This window comes from Notamacropus eugenii, chromosome 5 (assembly GCF_028372415.1).
Source record: "Notamacropus eugenii isolate mMacEug1 chromosome 5, mMacEug1.pri_v2, whole genome shotgun sequence".
NCBI lineage: Eukaryota > Metazoa > Chordata > Mammalia > Diprotodontia > Macropodidae > Notamacropus > Notamacropus eugenii.
Genome location: NC_092876.1, coordinates 104,942,626 through 104,967,005, shown reverse-complemented (window position 1 = coordinate 104,967,005; position 24,380 = coordinate 104,942,626). Strand labels below are relative to the sequence as shown.

At 38.0% G+C, this 24,380-nt stretch overlaps 1 protein-coding gene across 1 annotated transcript in view; it reads right to left on the bottom strand.

Moving 5' to 3' along the window:
* LOC140504990 (guanylate cyclase soluble subunit beta-2-like) overlaps window positions 1-21,533 on the bottom strand; it is a 44,866-nt gene extending 23,333 nt beyond the window's left edge. The window contains exons 1-6 of the mRNA XM_072610493.1: window positions 21,415-21,533; window positions 18,759-18,955; window positions 15,631-15,742; window positions 11,855-11,958; window positions 5,442-5,658; window positions 1,703-2,023 (exon numbers count right to left, since the gene is read on the bottom strand). Coding sequence (XP_072466594.1) covers window positions 1,703-2,023; window positions 5,442-5,658; window positions 11,855-11,958; window positions 15,631-15,742; window positions 18,759-18,955; window positions 21,415-21,511 — 1,048 coding nt within the window. The 5' untranslated portion in view covers window positions 21,512-21,533. The remainder of the gene's footprint in view (window positions 1-1,702; window positions 2,024-5,441; window positions 5,659-11,854; window positions 11,959-15,630; window positions 15,743-18,758; window positions 18,956-21,414) is intronic.
* Window positions 21,534-24,380: the final 2,847 nt, after the last annotated feature.

Sequence of the window (24,380 nt, the reverse complement as noted above, 5' to 3'; positions counted from 1 at the left end):
TTATGAAGGCAGAAGAAAGTAGGAAGAGAATGAGGAAGAAGGTAATGAAGAGGAAAAACAAGCATTTATTAAGCACCTACTGTGTGCTGGGCACTGTGCTAAGCACTATACAAACATTATCTCATTACTTCAACCATAGGACATCGATGCTACTATTATCTTCATTTTATAGTTGAGGAAACTGAGACAAACAGGTCAAGTGATTTGCCCAGAGTCACACAGCTAATATTAATAATGGTTAATAAGTGTCTGAGGTTAGATTTCAACTCAGGTCTTTTAAATTCCAGGTGCAGCATTCTTTTCTCTGTACCACACAGAGGCCTAGGAAGGAAAAGGGAGTTGAAAGTAGAAGAGCATGGGGAAGGGAGGGAAGAGGAAGCAGATAAAGAAATAGTCATGGCGACACTAGTGATGACTTAGGTGGGGGGGACAGTACTTAGGCCTGACTGAAGGGAGAGCTGCTCTCCAGAGAGTCACCTGGGAACTCCCCAAAGAGAGTGCAGCACAGGTCATATTTTGAGACAGAGGATCAAGCTAAGAAATGAAGGATGACTCCCCAGATAGGTTGGAGGATCATGTAGCTTCTGCCTGCTTTACCCAAAGGGCATGAAGAAAAGAAATACTTTTGAGGGCATTGAGAAATGAATCTCTAAGTAGTAACATATCCCTGTGCCCAATATGTTATACGTACCTCTAATAAGAAAGTTTCTAACAGCTAATTATATCATTGGAATACTCAGCAGCTGTAGAAATGTTACTGTATGTTTTACTTGTCAATATCTTTCTTGTCAAACATTTTCCCTCATTGAGCTGAGATTAACAAACTTATGTATATAACATAATATCTGACTCTTTCAAGTCAGGAAGGGACTAATTGATGTCTGAATACATTTAGTAATTCTACATATCTCTGTTTATTAGATTTCTATTGATTCTTTCCTTCAAAGATGTAGTGGTAAACAGATCTGAGATTTCATTGATATAGGGAACTAGAGAAGGCAACTATCTCTGCCAATGCAACTTTTAGTCTTAGAGAGTTGTCTAGAAACAGAGAATCTAATGGACATGCCCAGAGTTACATAGTCCATACATGAAGTGATACTTGGATGCAGGTCTCCCTGGCCCTGAAGCTGGCTCTCCTATTACTTCTCACATCTCTCCAAAGGTCTCAACTCAATGCCACCCAGGGCATGAAAGAGTTAATGAACCTCCAAGAGAGCCAACTTAATTACTGTTCAGCTTTTTATTTAAATACTGGGTTTTTTTAAAAAGTGGTTTGTTTTTAGAAAAGTTACTAGCCTTTTTAGAAATATTTGTTTTCTAATTAGAAATTTTTATGACTGTGAGAGGCAAGTGATAAGAGTTAATTGGGTTATAAATCTAGAATTGGAAGGAACCTCAGAGGCCATCTACCCTTCTTTTTATAGAAAAAGAAGTTGAGGCTCAGGAAAGTTAAGTGACTTGCCTGAGTTTACATAGGTAGTAAGAATCAGAGGTGAGATAAAAGTCTTCACCATCCAGAATTAGCTTGTTCACTCAGAAAGATTCTCCCTGAGTTGAATTTGGAGCAATTATGTCATTTTCTATTCAACAAAGAAGGAGATGAAAACTTCAATATGGTGCCACTCATGACCAGTCAGTGATACGGTAAGCTTCCAACTCTAACCCTGAGTTCCTGCATGAGATGAATCAAATTCAGTACCTGCTGCTACCTTTTTGCCTTCTTTCAACTGATTTGCTATATGCTCAGGAAGCATTGCATACAACAATGTTTCAGTTTTCTTCTTTTCTATGGCTAAATGTTTGGAGAGGATCCGGAGCTCTTCCTTCTTTCTCTCCAGCTGGTTTGACAATTCGATTTCAGCCAGTCTCTGCTGGTTCAGGAGTATAAGATCCCTGGTAGTATCATGTCTGGCAATGTCAGAGATGTGCATGTTCCGCTCTTCCAGCTCCTGGAGGCTTCGAAGTTTGGGGGAGCAGAGATATATCATGCATTGCAGGGACTCCATCCAGATCATCTGCCCTTTGAAAGCAGAACAGAAAGAAGGAAAAATGTATCAAATGCCCACTAAGGTAGGTGGAAGAGGAGTACCACACAGGCAAGCTTTCCTTTTAAGTGCTAAAATCTTTTCTAATAAACATTTTATAGAAATAACCATAAAATATAATATTTATTTCCTCAATTTATTAAATGAAGGCTCAAGCATAATTTGAACTTTCCTTAATGACAAGGTTGTCAATAGATGACAGGGAGCATGACATAGAGGAAAAAGTATATTGGAAGTAATAGGACCAGGGTTCAGATCTCCATTCTTACGGGGATGAGATCTCAGGCAATTCAGTTTACTTTTCCAGTCCTCAGTTTCTTCATCTGTAAAAGTAAAATGTTGGACCAGGAAATCCACAAGGTTCTTTCTACTTCTAAATCCTAGAAATGATTATGAAAATGACAGAATAATAAATTTAAAGCTAACAGGGGACCAAAGGGCCATGAAGCCCAATCCTTTCATTATACTGGTGAGAAAACAGATCCAAAGCAGTTTAGTGACTAGCCTAAAATCACAGAGGGAACAAATATCAGAGCTGAGATTTGAACTCAAGTCCTTTGACCCCAAGACTAATGTTACTTCCATTGTACCACCCTGCTTTTGTGATTCATTGAATCCCTTGAGAATGATAAAAAGTGTGTAGGTCTGTTTGCTTCCATGCTAAATGGTTACGTTTTACTTATATTATATATATATATATTGATATATACATTTACTTATATTTTACTTATATTTACTTTATATTTTATGTTACATTTTGGTCTTCTTCTTCGCTGTCACCTGAACTCCAATCCCATATTTCTATCTACTGGCTATTTCCACTTAGATGTTCTGCTAAATATCATACTCAATACATCCAAATAAAACATCATCCTTCCTCTCCACACTCTGTTTTCTCTGGTAAGACATGATAAATCTTCCACCCAATACTACTTAATTCTACTTAAGACTTTGGAATAATTTTTGACATCTTCTCCTTCAGCTCTGATATCCAGTCAATCACCAAGTGTTTTCATTTCTTCCTTCAAAACATCTCTCCTAACTCTGTCTTTTTTTTGCCTTTTCACTGTTTGCTCCAGACCTGCATTATCTCTCATATGAATTTCTACAACAGCTCTAAAGCCAGCCTCTCTGACCCTAGTATTTTCTGCTGCAAATAATACATTTGGCTTTTCAACTCATCTTACTTAAACATCACTAAGACATTTTTCTGCTTTGCTCAAAGCCAAAGTGGAAATATCTATCAGTATCCCCTACCATATTGGATGGGCTAATTCTTTTCCTCAAATTTTTCTTGAATCTTTGTTGACTCAGGGGATTGAGGTTAAAGTTGTTCATGTTGCTTCCTGTTCATTTAAATACGAAAAACCATTAGGAACTTGAGCACACCCTGAAGGGTGACCAGTGGGCCACCATAGGCAACACAAAGACAGGGAAATGTGTTTGATTGAATCAACATTGTATCTTCAGTTGAGTATCCCTTACCTGTTCCGAATGTCTTTTTCCCTGCTAAGTAAATCTACTTTTGTGGATTATTAGATGGACTATGGATATTTCACTTCATTCTTGTCTCCAGTTGATCAACTTGACCTGGTCAACCCAATCAGTCAACCAATAAGTACCTACTGTAGCTTAGCACTAGATTAATGCTAGAGATATGTGTGTATGTTAGTCCTTTGTCGCCGAAGAAGACTATGCTATCAGAGAAATAATGACATGACTTGTACTTGACTTTGTTGTGAGTGAGGGAGGGCTGTGCAGGTCACTAGCCTCACTTCTCCTCCAGAGCCATCTGAATCCAGTGACCAGATATTCATCAGGATGACTGGGGATAGCCCAGGATGAGGCAATTGGGGTTAAGTGACTTGCCCAAGATCACAAAACTAATGAGTGTCAAAGTGTCTGAGGTAAGATTTGAACTCAGGTCCTTCTGACTCCTGCCCTGGTGCTCTGTTCACTGTACCACCTAGCTGCCCAAATGCTAGAAATACAAAAGAAGGAAAAAAGTTTACAATCTAATTGGGAGTCCACTATAGTTCCTATTGTCTGCCCTATTAAATCTGAAATTCCTTTTCCTGGTTTTCATGGATCTCTATAATTTATCTTCATTCACACTGCCTTTTCCATCTTATTTCCACTAGTGTCTTAAAAGTCTTAAAAGCCCTACCCCAGTTCTTCATCTTCATTGTGGGCTCCAATCCATTTACCCTGTACTCCTACTTTCTCTCCCAGATTATCATTGCTGTGTGGGCTATATTCTCCTCTCTTCCCTACGTTGAGGGATTCACCTCACAGAGGGTGAACCAGGTCAATTCTACACTACTTTCTAACTCAAATATATTGCTCTGTTGATAATTGTACCTTGGACTATCCCCACCATCTGCCTCTTTTGTTCCTAGTTATATTCTGCTCTTTGTATCTGAAGCATTTAGCATAATGCCTGACACATAGTAAATGCTTAATAAAGAGTAATTGACTGACTGACTGGTTGACTGGCTAATAGTACTAGAAGGGATGTCCTAGGATTCAGTGTCATCTCGGAGGAGACAGGTCTTATTGAGAATCAGAAGATATGGGGATCATGAGAGGAACAGATCCCAAATTAAAGGATGCTGATTACTAAAATATACAATGAGTTCCAGAGGACACAGTGGAAGAAGTAGGCAGGTATTGAGTGGCACATTGTGAGGATAGCTTTGAAGTAGATGAGGTTGAGAGAGAAAGCACTCAGCAATAAATTATAATAATAGCTTATGCTTATGCTGTACTTTCAAAGTGCCAAATATACTCGTCATAACAACATTCATTCACCTTGTTTCACCTCATCTCACATGTGACCAATGGCCTGCATTTGCAGTGTATTTGACCATGAACAGCTCAGTCTATGGCCATGGAGTAAAATGGAACTAATTGGTTTGACCCTGATCCATAGTCACAGACTGAATGTTTAATTCCACATTCACCACTATGTACCACTGATCACAGAGGAAAACAGAAAAGACAGTGTGATTAAAGCAGTCCAAACCTCTACCACCATTAGAAAAACAAATTCAGAGTTCATGACTTATGAACTGTAGAGTAGTAGAAGCATCTGGTTTATACCAATTATAGAGTGCTCATTCTGAAGACTAGTAACAAATAATCTCTGTGTAGATCCATTAGAGTGCAGAATTCCATTTACTTTACAAACAGAATAGAAAGTGTCCAAGCAAGGAGAGAAGTTAGTGTTTAACAGGTAAGTTCAGTTGGGTGATCCAGAGACAACCACTTTCAGGGTGAGTCCATACTCCACTTTTATCCAACAAATAATTAGAAAATTCTGTCATGTCCTCTATGGCCAATCCTTTTACTCCTCAGACAGACATACAGAAAGGAATAGCAGTAATTCAATACCTCTGAGCTTGAGTGCAGGCTGATTTTTCCATGCTTCAGGCATCATTTCTCTTCTAGTTTTCAAGACAAATTGACTATTGATAAACTTGCAGATGCTGAGAATGTTGAAGGTCACTTGGGGATGGGTGATGGTGAAATAGTCATCAACCCGAATATCCAGGGTTTGGAGTCCTGGGACATACTTTTGAATGTTTACTCCAGCTTGCTTGACCCTTAGCTACTCACAAAGGACAAATGGAAAGGCAAATGAGTCGGAAAGTTAATTTGCAGTAGGAGCTCTTTCTTAGAAATAGGATTTTAACTAGGCTTTACAACTCAGTTTCCTAAGGATAAAAAGCATCAAATAAAAAAAGAATCTTTATGAAAGCAATAAGGATATTTTTTTAAATCTACAAATAATAAAAACTTTGAAAGAAAGACAAAGAAGGGAGGAAGCTCAGTAAATTGGAGTAAAATAATTATTTGGCCCAAATCTCCCCATCTAGCTGTTCTGGCACACACAGCATCCCCTCCCAAGGTCCCAAATAAGATCATAGATATGAAGCTGAAAGGAACGTTGGAGGCCATCTAGTCAAACTCCCACATTTACCTAAGGAAACTGAGTCCTAGGAAGATTAAATATGTTACCCAAGGTTAACCCAAGGTAAAATTTACAGCAGAGCAAAACTGGACAATAATTTCTCCATGGGAAGATGAAAGTCCATCTAAGGATTCACCAAGAACATTCACATACAGAGTGCTTACATGCATGTTCCCCTCATTATCTTACATGTTTCCTTGAGGGCTGGTGCTGTCTTTGCTTTTGTACTTTTCTATTTTATCTTGTATTTATATGTATTATTTTCTATTTTGTATTTTCAGCACAACCCAGTCCTTGCCACATAGTAAGTGCTGAATACATGTTTTTTTTCTTTCATTCATTTTATTGAGGGGATATCACATGCCCAGACATACAAGATAATTTATGGAGGTATAGAACCGCACCAGCTTAGTGGAATAGGAAAAATTTCATGGAAGAGATAGAGTTTAGCTCTGAAAGAAGATGAAGATTCTGAAGTGATGGCTTATGAAAATACTTGAAAGCAGATGGAATGTCAGAAGTATGAAATAGCTAGAAGTCACCTGGCTCACAGTTAGAACATATGAAGGGCAGAAGGGTGAAATAAGAATGCAACAGTATGTAAAAGCCAGATTGTTGGGGGCTTTAATTGCCAACCTGAGGAGTTTGCATTTTATCCTAGGGCAATAGTGAACCATTGAAGGTTTTTGAATGGGGTATGGACTTGGTCAGATTGAAGTTTTACTGGAATTAAGTGGATATATGTGACTCTGTACTGATCTCTCAGTATTTAATAATAGCTAGCATTTATATTTCATTAGAAGGTTTGCAAAACAGTTCACAGATATTATCTCATTTTTTCCTGCAACAACCCTGAGAGGTAGGTGAATGAATCTATTCATAAGCAAATGTCATTCCATGTTCATATGTATTTCATTCAAGGAATCTAACAGAGATGAACCTTCAGAATCCTCACAAAGTTCTAGTGCTTTACCACAGTTATGGGAGATTGACATTTGGTTTTTTTCATGTAAAAAGAAAATCTGTAATTGTTTGTAATGGGAATAAACTAAAAGCCTCCCCAGTAAGATCAGGTATGAAACAAAGATACCCACTAATCAATATTATTCAATATTGTATTGAAAATCCCTAGCAATATAAATAACAGAAGAAAAAGAAATAGAAAGAATCAGAATAAGGAATGAGATAATAAAACTATCTCTTCTGCAGATGATATACTTGGAAAATCCCAAAGATTCAACTGAAAAGTTAGTTGAAACAATAATTTTAACAAAGTAGAACGATATAAAATAAATCCACATAAATCATTAGTTTTCCTATAAATTACAAACAAAACTCTTCAAGAAGAGATAGTAAAAGATACCCCATTTAAAATAACTCCCTAGACCAGGGGTGGGGAACTTGTGACCTTGAGGACACATATGATCCTCTAGTTCCTCAAGTGAGGCCCTTTGACTGAATCCAAACTTCATAGAAAAAATTCCCCCTAATTAAAGGATTTGTTCTGTAAAACTTGGACTCAGTCATTTAAGACATATGGAAGTGATTGTTGAAAACTGAAAACAAATAAATTAATTAAATTTCTTAAAAAGTTGGACTCAGTCAAAAAGCTGTATCCAAAGAACCAGAAGGCCATATATATATATATATATATATATATATATATATATGTATCCTTGAGGCCACAGGTTCCCCACTCCTGCTCTAGATGGTATAAAATACCTGGGAGTACATCTGCTAAGACAAAGCCAGGCACTGTATAAAGAAAATTATAAAAAATACTCTTTTTATACAAACAAAATCAAATTTAAATAATTGGAAAAATGTTTATTGTTCATGGGTAGGCAGGGCCAATCCAATAAAATGACAATTTTGCCTAATTAAATTACCAAAAATTATTTTACTGAATTAGAAAAAATAATAAAATTCACATGGAAGAACAAAAAGTCAAGACTCTCAAAGGAAATAATGAAAAAAAAAATGTAAAGGAATGAGGTTCCACAGTGCCAGATCTCAAACTATATTATAAGGCAATAATTATCAAATCTGTCTAATACTGTCTAAGAAATAGATCAATGGAATAGAATAGACATACAGTTTATATCAGCAAATAAACTTAATAATCTAGTATTTGACAAGTGTAAACACTTAAGATTTGGGGGCAAGAATTTATTATTTGGTAAAAATTGTTGGAAAAACTAGAAAGCAATAGGGCAGAAACTGGGCCTAGATCAATATCTTACATCTTTTACCTATGTAAGGTCAAAATGGGTATATGACCTAGATATAACAAGAGATATTACAAGAAAATTAGAAGAACATGGAACATATTACTTATCAGATTTATGGACAGGCAAATAATTTATAAAGAAAAAAAGATAGAAAGCAAAGTTAGCTGTAAAATGAATAATTTTGATTATATTAAATTAAAAAGGTTTTGTACAAATGAAACAAATGTAACCAAGGTCAGAAGGAAAGCAGAAAACTGGGGGGAAATTTTTATAGACAGTTTTTCAGATAAAAGTCTTATATCAAAAATATATAAAGAATTTTGTCAAATATACAAGAATACAAATCATTCACAAATTGATAAACGGTCAAAGGATATGAACAGGCAGTTTTCCAATGAAGAAATCAAAACAATTTATAATCATATGAAAAATGCCCTAAATCATTACTGATTATAAATGTAAATTATAACAACCTTGAGATATCACTTTATACCTACCAGATTGGCCAAAATGGTAGGAAAGAAAAGTGACAAATGTTAGAGGGGATGTGGAAAAATTAGGATGCTAATTCATTGTTGGTGGAATTGAGGAGTGATCCAACTATTTTGGAGAGCCATCTGGAATTATGCCCAAAGAATTATTAAACTGCCTATATATCCTTTGACCCAGTAATATATACCACTGCTAGGTCTATTTCCAAAGATGACATGTTCTAAAATGTTTATAGAAACTTTTTTTGTGATATCAAAGAACTGGAAACTATGGAGATGCCCATCAATTGGGAAATGACTGAACAAGTTGTGGTATATTAATGTGATGGAATATGATTGTGCCATAAGAAATGATGAGCTCAATGATCTTAGAAAACATATGGAAAGGCCTGTATTAAACAATGAAAAGCGAAATGAGCAGAAACAAAAGAACATTGTATAGAGTAACACATTATTATTAGTATAATATAATAATATTATTATAAATATATTATTACATTAATTAATGTTATATTATTAATATTTAATTAATTAATATTTAATAATCAATTATATTATATATTATATTATTATAATAATTAATTATTTATTATTAATAATTATCATTATTATTACCATTATTATTTTAAGAAAGAGTTTGAGTGAATAAGTTATTTTGACTATTATAAATACCCAAATTAACAAGGACACATAAAGAAAGATGCTATCTGCATCCAGAGAAAGAACTGATGAATACAGGTATGTGTAGAAAAATTTTACATATATATTTATACATATATATACATATATATGTATATTTGTGTCTAATGGTAACCATCTCTGGGATGGGAGGTAGGGAAGAAAAAAAGGAAAAAAAGAAATTTACATGATAATTTTGTTGTATATTTGAAAGGAACAGCAAATTGAGCATAGTAGACTTGCAGTTTCATGTGCAATTGTCGTTTTTTTGTACTATATTATGGGAAGTGCTTATTTTATTCCATAAATTAAAAATTAAGTAAATTAAAAAAAAAGATTCAGTCAGCAAAAATGAGGAATGCTTTATTTTGCCTGAGGATATAAGGACCCTAGCAGGCTGCAAATATGGAAATTGTTTCTTTCTCTGGAATTCACAGGATGTCTATCATGTAAGTCCACCTGTAACCAAAGTGTGCATTTTCTTGGATTATGAAAGGGGACATATAGCATTTTACAATGCCATGGACATATGTTATCTGCATTCTCCCAAAGATTTTCAAGGATCTCTTAGTCCTTGTTTCTTCTCTTGCCTTCCCAATGGAGAAACTACTCCTGGCTCTCTCATGATCTGGTCCAAGAGTAGGTGCCTGCTAGATAATCATAATGACTACATTACACCGTCCATTTCAAGTAATCTAAAACATCACCTGATATACATTTCTACTCATTACAACCCATGTCAATCAGGTCAATAAAGCAATGGATGGTTATTAAAAAAAGAACAGTACTCTCCAAGAATTACTTAAATCGTTACTTGTTTGTGTGGAGTTGTTGCAATAACTAAAGGGAAAGAGCTAATATTATCTATCCTGAGAGGAATATCAAAGAAGGAGGGAATCAGAGCTTGATTCTGCTTGGGTTTGGGGATGAACACCTTTGTGAATTGTAACCCATTAGTGTGCAAAAAGGACGAAGGTGGAGACTCAGCCCTAGAGAAGAGAAAAACTGTCCAAGCCCAGGAGTCCTCATCTTTTGTGGGTGGAGTAAAGGGAGGGACTAGCCAAAGTAAGAAGTATAAAACAATCCTCATAACTCTGTCCTAATATCTTTTGCTGTCAGAGCCCTAGGGAAAGGGCCAGCATTATCTCTCCTGAGAGGAGTATTTGAGAAGAAAGGGATCAAAAGCCTAGAGACATGAATGCTAAAGATTTTAACTGAAAAACTCAAAGGCAGATCTCACTTTCTCCATTTGCCTGGGGTATTTCACTGACTTGTGGCCATAGTTTTTGCACTGGGTGTCTTATACAGTGCAAGGAGGGAGACCATGAAACCTTAACCTGCCCAAAGTGCAGAGGAGTCATCAAATACAGCAGTGTTCTGGTGACCACCAGAATGTGTCCGTCACTGCCAAAATGCTCAGACCTTGTTTACTGCAGACCATCGTGGGTCTGATCACCTGTGATCAACATGGGGAAAAGGAGAACCTCTTTTATGAGGAAGACCAGAGAGCCCTCTGTGATTTCTGTTCTTTAGCCCCAGAGCACAAGGATCACCAAGTCCTACCCTTGGAAAAGGCTGCTACCAAATGCAAGGAGAAGCTCCAGCAGACAGAGAGTATCTTACAAGGAAAAGAAGAGGAATTTCAAATTGCATTGGACAAAAAAATAAAAAGAAATTTTGTCTTGAATGAGACTTGTGATTTTGTGGGTACTGGGAATTCCTAGTGAAGAAATTTCTTCTATCAAGGCAGAGCCACATCTATGCCGTGACTTTTCTCAGGCAATGGTGTCAACTCAAATAGAAACCAATCTTGATTTATAAAACCACAGATTAACATTATCTATGTTATATTGTATTTTTATCTGTTGAATATTTCCCAATTACATTTTAATTGGGTTTCTGACCTCACTGGAGAGTTTTGTAGGCCCTGGTGGCCCTCCGGAGCATTTCCTGAAATATGAAAGATTGAATAATTTTCCCAGGACCACACAAAGGGTGTCTCAGAGACTTGAACCTGTGTCTTTCTGACTCCTAAGGTTAGCTCTCAAATGACTGCCCCCCTCCTTCCCTCTCTGTCTCTCTCTGTCTCCCTGTCTCCCTGTCTCCCTCTTCTCTCTCTCTCTCTCTCTCTCTCTCTCTCTCTCTCTCTCTCTCTTTCCCTCTCTCTCCTTTCTGAATATGGAAAAACTGACCCACTGCGGTATTACCTAATTTAGATAAGGTTGAACATATAAGCCATATAAATTTTAGTTAAGCCAAAACCACTTACTAAGAGTTAGTGCTATGTGATTTTGCTTTATGAAAAGTGGTGCTTAATTATTGATAATTATTATTAAATTATTAAAAGTGCCACTTTTCATAAAATGAGCCTTTTAACTATCATATTGCCAGTTGAAACCCAGAGGAAGGTTTTTAAAAAGGGGGTTCTCTTACTGTAGCATCAAAGACAATGTGGAAAGGAAAAGCATTACAGAACGTTTTCTCTTCAATCCAAAGCCTTTCTGGATACACTGGCTCAAAAAGATTCTGTAGGTTCCCTGTAAGAAAAGGAAAAGAGGTCCCAGGTTTCCTTGTTAGATCTCTGCCACCTCTTTTTTTTTTAAACAAAGTAAAGATTGAAATGTTATTTTGCAGGGCTTTTTGGGAGCACTTTAGAGTCTCATTTTGAAATGGATCTTGGAGATCCTTAACCCTTAACCCAACCCCTAACCAAATCCCTCTGTAACATCTGTAGTAAGTACACATTCAATCTCTGATTGAAAATTTCCTGTAGTGGAGAATCCAAGGCCCTCCAAGGCAGCCCAGTCCACTTTTGGACAGCCTCTGATCCTGCTGGATTTTTTCCTTTATGTTGAGCTGAAATCCATCTCTCAGCACAGGCAGGTGGGTGGTGCACTGTCTAGAAGATCTGAGTTAAAATCTGACCTCAGACCATGACCAGTTGTTTGACCCTGGACAAGTCACTTAACCTCTGCCTGCCTCATTTTCCTCATCTATAAAATGAGGGTAATAACAGTACCCAGGCTGTTATGAGGATCAGTTGAGATAATAGTTGTAAGATGTTTCACCCAGTGCCTGGCACATAATAAATGCTCAATAGTATAATAGCTAGCATTAAATATCGCTTACTCTATGCCAGGTGCTGCACTAAGGCTTTACAAATATTATCTCATTAGATCCTCACAACGCCTCTAGGATGTAGGTTCTATTATTATCCCCATTTTGCAGTTGAGGAAACTGAGGCAGAGGTTGATTTGCCTAAAGTCATACAGCTAGTAAGTGTCTGAGGCTGTATTTGAACTCATGTCTTCCTCACTCCAAGCCCAGTACTCTATCCACTGTGTCCCCTGGCTGCCCCTAATAAATGCTCTGTATTGTTGTTCTTCTTCTCCTCCTTCTCCTCCTCCTCCTCCTTCTCCTCCTCCTCCTTCTTCTCCTCCTCCCCCTCCTCCTCCTCTTTCTTCTTCTTCTTCTTCTTCTTCTTCTTCTTCTTCTTCTTCTTCTTCTTCTCCTCATTCTCTTCCTTTCTTCTTCTTCTCCTTCTCCTTTCTTCTTCTTTTTCTTCTCCTTTCTTCTTCTTCTTCATCTTCTTTTTCTTCTTCTTCTCCTCCCTCTCCTCCTTCTTCTCCTCCTTTCTCCTTCTCCTTCTCTTTCTTCTCCTTCTTGTTCTTGTTCTCCTTATTTTTCTTCTTCTCCTTCTTCTTCTTCCACCCTATTTTTACCCCCTTCCCTCCATCCACATAGCAGCCTTTCTGCTACTTAGGGAGAATGATTGTGTCCACCCTCCCTACTAAATCTCTTCTTCATGCTAAACAAGTGCAGTGCCCTTTGACTCCTCCATGTAGGATGTGGCTTCCAGTTGCCTCCTTGTCCTCCCAACCTGAGGAGTGTAAGCACACAGTTCCTTAAATGGGAGGCCCATAATTGGGTACAAAGTTCTGCTCTTATGTCTATACTTACGTTCTCTTATATTCCCTCCTTGGCTTAAGCTCTTTCAGAGTCTCCAGATGGCTAGGGCGAAACTTTTTCCAAATTCAAACAAACAAACAAACAAAAAAAACTTTGCTGTGGGATTGAGAAACCCTCCTGCCCCATGCCAAGTTTCTGCCCAGAGAAGAGGTTTGGTTTTTTTTTTTTGTTTTTTTTGGTTTTGGCTAATTGAATATCTCAATGAAAACAGAGTTAGCATTGAAAATGCTGACAGAATAGATAATGATCACACACAGCCCTGCTCCTGTATTCAAAGCTGTCTCTGTGGTGCCTAGTCCAGCTTCAGTGACATTTGCCATGGGTTTTCTTTCTTTCTTCCTTTCTTTTTTTCTAGACTGACAGCATTGGGTAGCACATGAAATTTTAACCAACAGCCTACTTTGGCAGGGGGTAGCAATCCAAAATGGAGGCTTTTTGATATGAAAATCTTCTAGACAAAGGATTGTCAGTTGCACATTTGAATAGCCTGCCAGGGATTGAATGCCTCAAAATACAGCTATTTGGACTGTACAGACCTGCTCTCAAATGTATATAATCATGGCCCATCAATGTGCCCCATGGAGTGGTATGAAATTCTCTCCTCTCTCAGGGAAGTTAAGTTTGTATGTTTTATTCTTAACTTTGTATGCCCAGCTAGTGCCTGGTACACAGTAGGTACTTTTAAAAAAATGCTTATTGATTGATTCCTTCTGTGTGCCCTGGAGGATCAGAGGATCATAGAATTGGGGAGCTGACCTTGATTAATCTACATAATCTAGAAATGATTGACCATTTGGCAGAGAGGGAAATGGAGGACCAGGCAGGTTGGATGAATTGTTCAAGATCACACAGCTAGTTATTTCATAGATTCAGAGCTGGAAAAGACCTTAAAGATGATCTGGTTCAATCTCTTCACTTTATAGATGAGGAAAATGAGGCCCTGAGAGGTTAATTGACCAAGGTCTCATCTAGTAATAATCTGAAGCAAGGTTTGAACCCAGGTCCTCTGGACTCCAAGTTCTGCTCCCCAGGCAGAGATGGGACTAAAACCCAGGCCCCCTGTCTCACTACAATGAGACTTTATTTCTCCCCATTTTACAATTTTCCTTCTAGAACTGCTTCCCAGAATTTGATCAATGGTGAAGAGCACTCTGGGAATGCAGAAACAAGGGACATAGTACTGGGAAGGCATTTAAAAAGAGCATTTTGGTAGAGAGACATAAGGTCCCACGAGGACTCAGTGCTTCTTGTTTTTCCTTAGAACTCTGAAAAACCGCATCTTAATACTGAGCATGACTCTCCAAAGCCTCATCAGAAATGTGAGCTGATTTTACAAGCACACAAATAGGTGTCTGCATGCATGTATATAGGTATATATGTGTATATATTATATATGTATATATATTTCATACATGTATATATAATATCCATATTCATATTAAATATACTCTCTATAAATATATAAATATACCCTCTCTATATAATACATATATATTGTATATGTATATGTATATATTTCATACATGTATGTATAATATCCATATCCATATTAAGTATACTCTAGGCCCAGCACTGTATCCACTGTGATACATATCTATCATACATATATACATACACACAAATATATGCATATACATCCATATATACATACATAATCTCTGAGGCCAAATTTAAAGTAAGGAAGATGAGTCAAACATCTTCCTGAGTTCAAATCCAGCCTCAGACACTTACTAGCTGTGTGACCCTGGGTAAAAGTCACTGAACCCTGTTTGCTTCAGTTTCCTCATCTGTAAAATGGAAGGAGAAGGAAATGGCAAACCCCTCCAGTATCTTTGCCAAGAAAATCCCCAATGGGGTCATTCTATCTATCTATCTCTCTATCTATCTCTCTATCTATCTATCTGTCTGTCTGTCTGTCTATCTATCTTTCTATCATCTATCTATCTATCTTTCTGTCCTTCTATTGTCCTATGTTCTCTGTATAGATAACATAAGTTATAAGTATATATATTCAATCAACATAAGTTATATGTGCACATATATATGAAAGGAAAAGAATATATCTATATCTATATACAGCTTACTAATCAATCAGGGATATCATAATCAGGGAGAGTTTTGCAGCCTAATTTCCTGCCCTGGTCTGTCACCCCCTGGGATAAGAGCCATTTCACTGACCCAGCTGAGTGCCAGCTCTTGCCCTGATATATGTGGCTGAGGTTAGTAAATAGACCACTCACCTTTTCCAAATATGACAACACTTCTCACAATATCCCAGTGGGATTTCTTTGCTGGGTAGACAGAAAGAGTCGAGTATTTCTCCTTCATTCTCTGAAAAGCCTGCTCAACCTTCTGCACGCAGGAAAGAGAGAAGAAGCGCATGTGTTTGATTCAGTAATTTCAGATGTAGGGATATGTTTATTCCCACTGCTCCTTTGCTGGTAAGGTTAGAGGACCTCAGAGGTAGAATCTCATTTAACCTCAAGCTGTCGGATTAGTAGAAGGAATGTGAGATACTGGTCCTATTTAGAGATAGTGCAAGGAAACTGTAGTTCAGGGACACCAGACTCCTTATATGGATCATGAGGCAAAAACAGTCAAATTTAACCTCATTTACATCTCTAATGTGATGCCCTTGGTTGAGCAGCCATCACAGTTCATGTTAAATCTTCAAGAAACTTAGAATTCATCTGGCCCAACCATATGATTTTGTGAGAAAACTGAGAAAAAGAGCAAGAGATAGAGAAAGACAGAGATAGTAACAGAGAAGAGACAGAGACAAAGAGAGAAGAGAGAGCATTTATGAAACACTATGTGCCAGGCATTGTGCTAAGCACTGGGGATGCAATATAAAAAACCAAAATGGCCCCTATTTTTGAGACAGTCACATTCTAATAAGGGAGAGGCACAAGATCTCACAAGTTGTGAGCAGCAGAGCTGAAAATGGAACCTACATTTTCTGACTCTCCCTTGGGCAGAATTTTTTAAAACTACATCACTCATGAAAAAGTGAAATCCAAGGGGAGGTTTTCATGAGAAGACTTTCACCAGATGCATGCTCAGGTTGGGATGGTCCTTCATTCATTCAGTTATTCTTTCAACCAACATTAGTTAAGTGCTGCTGTGACAGGTAAGAATTGAAGTTTAGATAAACTCTGGTCTCTTATAGATTTCATAGTGTAGTAGGGGAAGAACTCTCAAATATACACCATTGTAATATATAGTATTCCATGAGATTTAATGGGTTACAGAAATCTATAAAGCACTTTATGCACATGATCGAAGTTGAGCCTTGTAACAATGCTATGTGGTAAGCATTGAACATGTTATTCCCATTTTACAGATGAAGAAACTGAAAGTTGAGAAACTAAGCAACGTGTCCACTGTCACACAACTAATCAAAATCAGAGGCAAGATCTGAAACCAGGTCTTCTTTCCTCTAGCCCAGGGGTGGGGAACCTGCAGCCTTGAAGCCACATGTGGCCCTCTAGGTCCTCAAGTGCAACCCTTGGGTTGAATCAATTCAGGGCTACACTTGAGAGCCTAGAGGGCCACAAGTGGCCTCAAGAACACCAGTTCCCCACCCCTGCTCTGGGCTAACATATAATCCTTTATGGCATGCTACCTATATATTTACATGTTGTCTCCCTCCATAGATTCCAAGTTCCTTGGGGGTAGGAGTTGTTTTACTATTGCCTTTTGAACCCCAGCACATAATACCATGCCTAGTTCATGAAACAATAAATGATTATCGAATGTCTAACTAACTCTCAAAGTGCTATGTAAGGTTCAAAGGGGAAGGGCATTATCAATGAGGTGAAAAGCACATGTGACCAGCCACAATATTTGTGTTTGAAAATCCTCCATACAGACTAATTAAAATGGGACTTCTATTCCTCAAGATAGAAATCCTGTGTAGAGGAAATTATCTTTATCTTGGAACTGATCCAACAGAGACACCCACAGACAGATGTCACCCTCCTAGATAATGGCTTATAAATTGATAATGTCACATCACACAGTGTGAGAGGTAATGTGATATATGGGAGATGTGTGACTGTTCTCCCTGTTATCATCCTCACCATCACCATTGATCATGGTGATGACAATGATAGCTAGTTTTGGAATGGAGCAAATTGGGTTCATGTTCTGACTGGCACCAGCTCTATCACAATAGGCAAATGCTACCACCACTTTGAAATAATTTCTTTATCTGTAAAATGAGGGTAGTACTACTTATTGGGAACAGTGTGTTGTAGATGGAAGATTACTATATATATGGAGCCACAAGACTAGAGTTTAAATCCTGACTCTGACATTCATTACTAAGATGATGATGATGATGATGATGATGATGATGATGATGGATATTATGTTGATATTAACATTTTTATTATCATATTATTAATACTATGATTTTACTATTATTTGATGACCTAAAATAAGACATGACTTCTCTGGACCTTGTTTTCCTGGTTTGCAAAATCAAGGAATTGGATTGAATGACTATTAAGGTCCATTCTAAATCTAGACTCCTGAGAGCTTACTTGTACTGCCTACATCACAGAAGTGATGATGGGAAAGTGTTGTGTAAGACTTAAAGCTCTCCATAAATAGGACTGAGAAATGGACCTGTGATTCCCAAGTGAGGAAACTTCCACTATTAAGTCAAGTCAGAACCATCTCTGTAACTTATAGTCTTACCTGGGTCAGTGTGGAATTAAATGACTTACCCAGGGTCACACAACCAGCATCTTTCAGGGGAGAGATTTTAACTTGGGCCCTCCTGACTATCCATCCAATTATGCAATATTTGTAAAAATGCTTAGCACAGTACCTGGCACACAGTAGGCATCTAATAAATGCACGTTCACTTCCCTTCCTGCTCCCACATCCACCATATTGTACTTCTCACTATATAAATATGGAATGTTATTATTGCCAAAATTTTATTTGTGCCCAGGAAGTGCAAAGTTCAAATGCTCAGTTATATCCTTTTGGAAATGATTCTAGACCTCTGGCTTGACCCTGAAGTCTCTTAAATTGACCAGAAAAATAGAGACTAAAGATCTGAGAAATGGGCTTATTTCAAAGTGGCATGCATTGACTTGCGTGTGGCAAGTCACTAGGCATAAATCTCAGGTTCATACTAGGCTACCATGCCATTTACAGTATTGAGAAGTTAACAGGTCAAAGATCAATTCCAACCAGTCAATGGCATGTATACTGAGCCATCTTAACCAAGACTACTCGACACCATGCTGAATCCATTCATTCTGTTACAGGGAGACCCAGTTAGACACCTGGCTCTGAGGAGTCTTTCTTCATAGATGAGAAGGTGGTACTGCCTAAAGAACCCATTCAATACCTCTTGGTCTTGCTGGGAGTTTTCGCCTATTTGGGACATCTTTGACCTTGTCTTATTCTCTCTCCTGCAATGTTTCTGCACAATGAGAAACACGACATGTTCTTTCTTCCCAGTCCTCTCCTCTTCCTCACTCTTATTGAGAATCTCCATCGTCATGTCCATGTTGAAAAAGTCTCTAGCAACTGCTTCTATGATGCCTGGGCCAGGAGAGAGTACAATCATAAGTTATTGCTGATGGCAGTTCAACTCAATGTTCATTAAGTGCCTACTATGTACAAAGCGCTGTATAAGGTGATGGGATACAGAGACAAGAAGGAAGCAGTCTTGGCCTTAAATGGCACTTACTACAAGAGGATTCTATGTGCACACAAGTAAATAAAAAGGACAAGTGCAGCAACTGGAGCTAGGATTTCACTGAAGTAGAGAAATTCCAGATGTGTAAACTCCCTCTACCAATGGAGGCTTGCATCTCCTCTGAAACTTAGTCTTAGATGATTGCCTAGAATCCTGAGAGGTCAAGGGTGCTCAGGGTCACATGGCCAAGTCAGCCTTTGAACACAGGGCTTCCTAGTTCTGAGGACAACTCTTTATCCACTGTCAGACAGAAAAAATATGCAAAATAATTTCAAGGGAAACAGGGTGCGAACAGCTAGGGGGAAGAGGAGAATCAGTTAACGTGGCTGTGGATCTGCTTCCTGAGACTGCAGAAATAATAATATAGAATTTATATAATACTTGAAGGTTTTTCATAAATATTGTCTCATTTGATTCTTACAACAACCCTGGGAGGTAGGTGCTATTATTATCATCCTCATTTTACAGTTGAGGAAACAGAAGTAAGAGGTTAAGTGACTTGCCCAGGGTCACACAGCTAGTACGTGTCTGAGGCTGGATTTGAACTGTCTTCCTAACTCTACACCTGGCACTCTCTCTACCATGCATCCTCAGTGCCTAAAGGAAATTATATCAAATAACACTGGAAAAATAGAAGGGAATCAGATTGGGGAGGTTTTCAAATGTCAGGTTTATGATTTTTTTCTTTTTTATGCTAGAGGCAATTGAGAACCACTGAAAATTTTGGAAGGGGAGTGAGAAGAAGGTATAACATGATCCAATCTACATTTTAAGAATACAAATTTCACAACTGTATGGAGGCTGAATTTGAGATGAAAAAATTTTGGGGGGGCAGAAAGACTCAGTAAGAGGCATACAATAATCTAAGTTAGAGGTCATAAAGGTCTGACCCCCAAATAAATCATGAAATAATAAAGTCACAGCTCTCCAGATCTCCAGAATTCATAACACAACCCCCGCATTCAGACAAGCCTCGCTTACTTAATCAGAGGGAGTAACTAGTCAGTTGACAGTCATGTATTGACTTCATGCTATGTTCAGATCACTGTGATATGACCGATATAAACAAACATGGAATATATGTCCTGTTTCCTCAAGAGGCTCATCAGTGTAAGAAGTCAAATGAACAAGACTGATGAATACTCATGCTCAAGGAATTGCCAGGAAATAAAAAAAAAAGAAACAAACCCTCTCCAATCTGCTTTGTCATTAGTTTCAGGTTTTGACTGACTCCATGTTTCCAAAGGTTTTTTAGATCATGTGGTTTTTGTCTTAGACTCTGTAGCTCTCCATTACTGGGTAATTTTTTGTTAATTCTTTGAGTTTAAATCAACCTTACAAAGATTCATATAACTATTTTTTTTCACCATCCCTTAGAACTTCTTTCAGTAAAGTAATGATGATGCGCTACCAGAGGTAGGGAACCTGTAGCCTCAAGGATGTGGTCTTGGGGCTGCAGTTTCCCCACCCCTGTGGGTCTAGGCTATATTTTTATCAAAATGCTTAGTTTCTTTCAAATTTAAAGCTGTGAATCAGGCCTAATATTCATATCCAGGCTGAATCTTACACTTGAAGTAATGTATTGCAAAACTGGCTCTGATTTAGAAAGAATCCTTAATCATATGTTGGGGAGCCTAGGATGGTTTGGTCACTTGATATCCTATTACAGAATTTTTAAAAATTTTAAGATAAGCTATTTATCCTATCAAAACAAGAACCAAAGGCACAAAATCCAAGGATAAAATGATCAAAATGTCTGTTTTAAAAGTTATTCCACCTTTTGACACTAGGCAAACGAATTAAAGGCACATTTCTTTATGAGAGAGATGAAGACAGGTAAGAGGTAGCCCTGGAGCAAAGCAGAACTTTACAAAAATCTGGGGATACCACGAAACAGAGGCAGCAGGAAGCATTTCAGACACAAGCACCATCTGATCAAAGGGAGAAAAATGGAAAGAGGAAGACAGATACATGGCAATCTCCCAAGGAATATGGTTTAACAAGGCTTTGAGAGATGATGAGGTTAGATTACCAAGAGTTTATGCCATCATAGGGGCATTTCCTAGTTTTAGAGGCACTCATGGATTCTTTTTTTAAAAAAATTATTAACTTTTAAATTATGATAAAACAAGCATTTCCATAACCTAGCATAATAAAAAGATGATTGCACATGAAACTGCACATCTATTATGTACACCTCACTATTCCTTTTAAATATATAATAAAGTTATCATGTAAACTTTTTCCCTTCCCTCACCCCCAAGGATTCAGTCCTTAAGGAATAGTCAACCCGATCCCCTACCTGGGACAATGTGGCACAGACCTCTTCTGTCAGAGTAGTAGTGAAGAAGCATTGTCCCATCTGTCCTTTTCTCCACTCGAAATGATGGTGCATTCATTGCCTAAGTAAAAAAAACCCAAAATAACACACTTTCCTTCTTTAGCCTAATTTGTCTTTTTGAGACCCTTGTGAATCATCTAGACTTCCTGATGATGTAACATAGTAGAATAATCCTAAAAGTCTGCTACTTTGGAGCATTGTCATCTCTGATAACACTCCTGTGCCTAGGTGATTTCAGGTCAGTGGGGCATCAGGAACCCTTAACTTGGTCTCTCAGGGCTCTTGGGTACAACAGGCTGTAACAGTCCCTTGCCATGGAATATAGTCTTGTTCTGACCTCTGAGAATGAGAATAGGTCTGGAAGAAGAGGTACCCCCAAGGAGAACTCATTCTGTAGCAGTCCTCTTCTCACATGGAAAACTCAGGGCTATGACAAGCAAGAATAATGAGAAAAAGTTGAATTTGTTGAAAAGAGGACAATTTGGATTAAATTAACACTTAAATGTGCTTCTAAGGATTCTGTCTTCCTCTAAAGATTCTGTCTTCTTCCTGGAGAAAGCTTAGGGACTTGGGTTATAAAAATGTCTAGCAATAGGACAAATTGTTATTAGACAAAAGGAAAAATACCTTGAATCTAAGAGTTTCCAGTGGAAGTTGTTTAATTTTTGTTGAAAATCATGGAACTGGAAAAGACCTTTAAACACATCTAGCCTATAAAATGTCCCTCTTCTTTAATCCAAAGATCCCACCATTAGGTATATGCAGTAAGAAAGATAAGGATAGCAAGAAAGGTCCAACCTTTGTGATGATGATTACCAGACTTATGTGCCCATCATCCTTAACATTTTTGTTAAGCTATATTCAAACATTTCTAACTGCCTCCTGGACATTCTAAAATGGATGTCTTGTAGGCATCTCAAACTTAATACACTCAAAATAAACATGTTGATTTAACAGTTAGGTAGAACTCATTTTTTGCCCTGAACTAACCAATAACTCCCCGCTTCTGAATCTCATTAGTGCAGAGGGAACTATGACCCTCCCAGGCACCCAAGCGCCGAGTCTCACTGTCATCCTTGACTCTTTACTCATATTCAAATTAAGTCAACAAACATTAAACACTTTGCTAAGCCTTGGGGATACAGAGTAAGGTAAAGACAGTTCCTACCCTCAAGGACTTCATAGTCTAATGGGGAAGGCAACATGTAAACGACCGTGTCCAGACAAGATATAGACAGGATAAATCTAAGATAATCTTAGAGGCGATGCAGTAGCATGAAGGTTGATAGGGAAAATTCTTTTTGTAGAAGGCAGGATTTTAACCAGGAGCTGAAGGAAATCAAGGAAACCAGGAGATGGAGATGAGGAAGGAGAAAATTCCAGGCACATTATTTGGAGGACAGGGATCAGGGAACAGAATGTATTGTATGTAGAACAACAAAGAAGGCAGCATCACTGGATTATACAGTATGTGGATAGGAGCGAAGGTATAGAAAGACTAGGAAGGTAGGAAGGGCTAGGTTATTAAGGGTTTTTAAAACCAAACACAGGATTTGATACCTGATTCTGGAGGCAATAGGGAACCACTGGAATTTATTATTTGGTTGTTTGATTACTTCTGACCCCCATTTGGGGTTTTCTTGGCAAAGATACTGGAAAAGTTTGCTATTTCCTTCAGTTCATTTTACAGATGAGGAACCTGAGGCAAATAGGGTTAAGTGACTTATCCAGAGTCACACAGCTAGTTAGTTAAGTGTCATGGGCCAGATTTGAATTCAGGAGAAAGAATCTTTCTGACTCCAGGCCCTGTACTCTGCCCACTGTGGCCCCTAGTTACCCTTAGTTTATTAATTAGGAGGGGTGATATGGTCAGAATTGCACTTCAAGAACATAATTTTAATAGCCTATCTCGCCTGTACTATCTCTTCCCAAACCTATAATATGCCTACAATTTCAATAACACTGGGTGTAAACACCAACATATCACCATCCTCTCAGGAAATGAAGAATGCAAAGCAGCTTAGTCGTGTGTGTTCCCTGTTTGGGGGCTCACTATGAGAGAAACAAACTGAAACAAAGCCTCACCTGAAGGAAAGTTTTGGTTTCATAGAGAATGGTCCCCTCCATTTTACCTTTTGAAATGTAGCTCTTTCTTCTCCCAAACATGAGGATACTAGGCAACTGCATGACCACTGATCTTTAAAAACATAAATGAACTCCAAAAGGAAAGGTCCCAATAGGGAAATTAGTTTCTTAACAGCTCAGCCAGTAACCCTGTTAGCTAATGAGAGTTCGAAGTCTTCCTACACTGGCTAATGGTTCTGTTAGTTTTTCTTACCTTTTGTCTGGTTATTCAACCCACTTATCATCCTTTTCCAGGCAAGCATCCCTAAAGAGAGAATCCAAAGTCCCTCTCAAACCTGACTTTGTTCCCTCTGTAAGCTATCCCAAAGTTTAATTGCAAATCCTAACTCATGCTAGGAGGAGAGATTTTTTCCCTCACCAGAAATCCACCTTGCTCCAGTTTTCTCTTTTGCATTTTTGATATCCAGTTATAAAAAGACCTTATTTTCTATTCTTTACCAACCTAATAAAGACTGCTAGATTGTTGATATGATTTATTGACAAAGTGATAGCAAGAGGAAGGTGGGGAGCTTACCCTCTGCTGATGTATTCTGGCCATCCATCAAGGAGGTAGCTGTCAAGATACTCAACCCCAAAACTATACCTGATAAGAGAGAGCAAGGTAACTGTGGAGGGCATCTAAGTTTTCAATAAATTCCATCAAATTTCCTCCTAGGGTGCGTAGCATCCTGTCATAGCCAGACATCTTGCAGAACTTAAAAAAGTATTCTCCAAACATCTTCAGAATAGCTTCCATGGAGACACCTGCATCAGTAAAAGCACAGACCAAGTTATCACTGAGC